At 39.2% G+C, this 5,326-nt stretch overlaps 1 protein-coding gene across 1 annotated transcript in view; it reads left to right on the forward strand.

Moving 5' to 3' along the window:
* Positions 1-5,244, forward strand: part of PDE6C (phosphodiesterase 6C) — a 41,473-nt gene extending 36,229 nt beyond the window's left edge. Inside the window, exons 17-22 of the mRNA XM_035137827.2 lie at positions 91-198; positions 283-346; positions 1,126-1,200; positions 1,318-1,401; positions 2,017-2,170; positions 5,156-5,244. Coding sequence (XP_034993718.2) covers positions 91-198; positions 283-346; positions 1,126-1,200; positions 1,318-1,401; positions 2,017-2,170; positions 5,156-5,244 — 574 coding nt within the window. The remainder of the gene's footprint in view (positions 1-90; positions 199-282; positions 347-1,125; positions 1,201-1,317; positions 1,402-2,016; positions 2,171-5,155) is intronic.
* The last annotated feature ends 82 nt before the right edge of the window (positions 5,245-5,326 follow it).

Genomic DNA, 5,326 nt, shown 5'->3' on the forward strand with positions numbered 1-5,326 from the left:
GGATCATTTTGGGCTCCAGGACAGTAAAATCCCCAAGTAGGCTGTAAAAGGGACCATGCGTGCATTGTAAGTGTCACCATATTTCCACAGGAAAAGGACTATGTTTCAAAAGATTGTGGATGCAATTGAAAAGATGGAAAAAGAAGAGGAAGCAATTAAATATATATCTATGGACCCGACCAAAAAGGAAGTAATAATGTAGGTCAATTTCATTTTATCCTTCCTTCACTAAGGCTAGTACTGTTTTTCTTCCTTCTATAAATCTATTATCTTTATTTAAAGGGCGATGATGATGACTGGCTGTGACTTGTCTGCTATCACTAAACCTTGGGAGGTGCAAAGTAAGGTGAGCATCTTCAGAATCAAGTTTGACGTAATTTTTATTGAGAGAAAATATATGAGGCTTTTATTTCAGTAATATCAGTAATATCTAGATACTGTATACGTTTGATGCTGAAGCATGTGAAGATGTTTATTGATTTCCAGATTTGTTCCCTGCCTTTTCTATTTTTTCCCCAAATCGAGCTCACCATAACAATAAAAAAACAGGAATTCAACAGCTTGAAGTTCAGAAGAGCAGGTCCTGCTAATCAGACCAAGGGTCCATCTGGCCCAAGCACTCTGCAAAGCCCTCAAGTAGATGGTCTTTGCCATCCCAAGCAACTGGTGTTCAGACAGATATTGACTCTGGCTATGGCTAAGAGCTAACGCCAATCATTTAGGTTTGATCATATTTTAAAGCCATCTCCATTGGCCATAACCATGTCTTGCAGCAGTGAATGCCATTAGTTGGTGAGTTCCAGAGGGTAGCAAGTAGACAGCATAGCATTCATTTCCAGCTATAGATACTGGAGTAACATATTAAATACTTGAAGAATGCGTTCCCACCTTCTTTGCTGTGATACATTTCAATTCAGAGTTGGATTCAGGACATGCTTGTGGTATTCCAAAATAATCAGAATGTATGGCAAATATATCTTATTGGTCATTTTTAAAGAGTTATTACTATGATGGCAAAAACATACTCTTCTGCAACGTTTTCTGTGGAATAGATTGAATACTGTTTTAGGTTACAATTGCTGTTTAATGTTGAATCTTTCAATAGAAGCCATTATTCATTCCTAGGTTGCCATCATGGTTGCAAATGAATTCTGGGAGCAAGGTGATCTTGAACGAACTGTCCTACAGCAACAGCCAATTGTAAGTGTTCTGTTGTAATTATATTATCTATTATATTGTTTTCCGTTTTAAAAACAGGCAATTGATGGGACTTCCAAGTATTTCAACTGACTATATCTGCTTCATTCATTTTTTTAGCCTATGATGGACAGGAACAAAGGTGAAGAACTGCCCAAACTTCAAGTTGGTTTCATTGATTTTGTGTGTACTTTTGTATACAAGGTAAGATGAATAATTTGAGTGTCATATTATTCCGTTTTTACAATATATACATAAATTTTTAGACATATGGAATTATAAGTCAAATCAGCATGTTAAATGGTTACGATTGTGCATGTTTTTGAACTGTTGAGTTTCCTTAAACATTTCCTACTGGTATTACTCAGAGCTTTTCATATCGGGATGTCTGAGCCTCCCTACTTTTAAAAGTTTCCCTTCAATGTAAAGAGCACCATCTTATCCTATACATACACTTAGATTTGAATCACCAAATGCATGGTTTCTAATCACAAATTTGCCTCTTGGGGCATTTACTGGGGAGAATCCAACACTTGCCCTCATTTGACTGGGAAATCAAGTTTCTAAGCCAGGCTGGGGGAATTAAACACCTTCTGGCCAATGACAAATGCTACCTCATCCTGGCTTTGCACATCAGAAACCTTCCTGCTAGCTTAGTTCTGCCCTGGGATCGTATGGCGAAATAAATATGTTTGTTACCACAGTTTGCCAGCTAAAGGCCATCTGTAGTCTGCACGTGTCAGAAATGTCTGTGTTACCACTGTAGATGCACCATTTCACCATGAAAGGTCAGTTTATGGATCTGCACTGTTTACTTAGGAATTCTCAAGGTTCCACAAGGAAATTACGCCTATGTTTGATGGTCTTCAAAACAACCGGGTGGAATGGAAGTCGCGAGCTGATGTGTATGAAGAAAAGATGAAGAAGATTGAGGAAGAAAAGAAAAAGCAGGAGGAAGAAGCTGCCAAGAAAGGTTAGGCATATAAAAATGTGTCCCTACATGCATGCACAGGCTTGTGCAATTTGGGTAACTTTGGCTGGATTTGGCATTCAAGGCTAAAGTCCGTTGATCACTTAGTGGTAAGTAGGGATGGAATGGGCAAATGGAGCCTTTGACTCACAGAAGGGGAGAGGCGATTTTCAACGGTTGCCCTTTCTGCTTGCTACCCCTCCTTCCACCCCACAAAATGTGTTCCAGAGTGAGTTGGGGGCTCTGGAACACCATGGAAGGTGGCAGAAGGTAGGTAGACTTGGTTGAAAGTCATCTCCTCTGCAGCTTTCATGAGCAGCAGCCATCAGTGGTTCACTAGCCCTTCTGTGAATAGAAGAAACCTCTGGTTTTGCTGCTGGAACATCAAGTCGTCTGGTGCTTACTCTCACCATCTTAGCTCAGTACACCTTTTGCTCAGAGTTTGTCTTCCAGGAAACACACTTGCAAGTCAAACATGCTCCCCAGTCTGAGAGCAGTAAGAGATTTCAGGAGTGCCAGGCAAACCTCAGGTTTGATTTCCTTAGAATGAAGGTCACTGGAAACTGTGGTGCCACTGCAAATGCTAGATGAGCACTCTGTTGTAGAGAGACTATATCGGACCAGTCCTGCCAAATGTAGTGTGCAGGAGGAAGCCAGCAGAGAAAGCCCGCAGTGCAGGGGCAAAGGTAGTACACTCTCCCTCCCACCATGAGTTCCCCCAAGTGTGTCAGCAGAGAAAAAAAGCACCTGCGTGGAGGAGAAAGAAGAGAATTCTCTCTCTTCAATCTCTTTTACCTGCTCAGAGGTTGCCTAAGTGCCTCTGCCCTACCATGTCATTCGCTGCTGTATAGGCTGCAATCTGATGTCCACTTACCTCAGAGGAAGCCCCATTGAACTCAGTGGAACTTACTTCTCCAAGCGGATATGGACATGATTGAGCTGTTAGTGAGGAAAGTGGAAGAGTCACAGTAGCATTAATTGCCAGTTTGAAAATCCTTAGCAAAATCTCCCTTTACACACTAGAGAAATCAGCTGGTGTTGTTATCTGTTGAACTAGACATCTATTTCTAGCCTAAGTTTAAGAAGTGAGTCCTGGCAGAAGGAAAATGAAAATGGCATGAGCAATTAAATCAACTTCATCTTGTGATGCTTTCATAACTTTTTTAAAATGCTTTGTTCCCTATGAGGATACACAAACCTGAGTCCAAAACAAATAGTATCATTGCCAAAAACAATAGAAAATGCTGTTGTATCTGTTACTCCAGCTGCAACGACAAGTTCATTTTCATGTTTGCCTTCTGGACTTGATACTTCCCAAGCTATTAGCAAAGCTCATAAAAAGGCAGTCAGCTCAATCCTGCTAAGGAGATCTGCATGAATAAACAGGTTTACCACTTACTAGATTTGGAATGAAGAGTATAGGATCAGGTGCAAGTGAAAAAGTCTATTCATCTGTACTCGACTGCCTTGAATAAGATGCATATTCCAAAGTGCATTCTATTGTGCATGTACATATTCTCATGCAATGAGGTATGTGGTATTACCTTGTGGATACATAGCTAGGGCTACATCAGGGCCAATAGCTAAGTTGGTTTGTAGGAACATAGAAACTGCCACCCTACACAATTCATTTTTTCTTTTAAACGATGAGATGCTTTTGCCTTTTCTCTTCCTATGGAAAATGTGGATGTCTTTGGGAAAGTGCTTTGGTCCTTTAATTTCAAAAAGAAAAGCCGCCTTTAAAAAGCATCTTTTAAAAGGAGGAGAAGACAAGATAACATGGAAAGATTGCTCCTCTAAAAGCTATGAAAATTTTATTTTTGGCAGGATGTATTTAGAATAGTTGCACAATATTCAAGGATTATTATTAGTCATTACAGTGTTGCAGTGATACAGTAAGCTTACAAAATCAGGGTCTTTATAGAAAGAGATCAATGGTTTAAAATTTTTAGAGTAGTAGAAACACACAGGCATGTAGGGACCATTCAGATACTTCACTGATACAACAGTGCAATTCTGAAACATTAGGTAGGCTTGCCACTGGAGTTCAATATATGATTTGGATTACACTCATATCTTTGGACCACCTGGTTGTGATGCTGCATTGAATGCTTGCCTTTCAAAATAAAAACAATTTTTATTTGCTGAACCACTACAGTGGAAAGTTCAGAACAGAAAATAAACAGGATATGAGATATTACAAAAATTAAAATCAATATTTTGAATATCATGCTGTTAATTATAGGTAAACATTCCAGAGGCTAGGCCGCTGATCATGTGACGTGTTTCAATGCAGGTGGAAAGGGTCGAAAATAACCTAGTAGCATGGTGATCCACAGCTTTCAAATGTAAGTTTTCATTCTAATGTTGCTATGTTAATTTACATGAACCAGAAAGCAACAATTTGCTTTACTACGAAGATAAAAAAAACTATGACAAATTAAAACCTGTGGAATCATTTGAAAGACGTTGGAAGCAATAGAAAAACTATTTTTAGGGTTTGATTTAGGGTTTGATTTTGAGATTCAATAAAAGTTCTTGGGTCCCACCCCCCAAAACATGTCATCTGTATTCAGGACAAAAATGTCCACATTTTTTCCTTCCAAAGAGTTTGGAGGATTATATTGACCTATGATTTCATTTTCTGTCCGAAGACCTTTCATCAGCTACACTTTTGTCAAAGCAGTTAAGTATACCTAGTTGCTGAAACTTTCCAGGAAGAGTGGTTCAGTGTGTGTTTGTCCTTTGAAAAGTTTTCATATTTTGTGCCATACCTTAGGTGAATAATATTTGGTTATTATTCATCAAGTTGCTAAATGGTTATTCATCAAATGGCACAGTTGCTGATAATGTGTTGAGCTTAAAAATGGCCAAACACACGTGCTTTTCATGCCACAAAGTAAACACCTATAAAATACCTAATGAACACTATTAAAAAACACACACACACACCACCTCAATAACCCTTTGCTTTCTGCTTTTTATTAGCTGAAGCAGCAGCAGGAGGAGGAGGCGGTGGTGGTGGTGGAGGAGGTGGAGGAGAAGAGGGCAAATCAAAAACATGTACAATTTTATAACTGACTTCAATGGCACTAAAAAACCATCAAGGACAGTATTTCTGCTACAGTGGAAGAAATCTAGGAAGATCTTCAGTGAACC

The sequence above is a fragment of the Zootoca vivipara genome, chromosome 5, assembly GCF_963506605.1.
Source record: "Zootoca vivipara chromosome 5, rZooViv1.1, whole genome shotgun sequence".
In the NCBI taxonomy this organism is placed as follows: domain Eukaryota; kingdom Metazoa; phylum Chordata; class Lepidosauria; order Squamata; family Lacertidae; genus Zootoca; species Zootoca vivipara.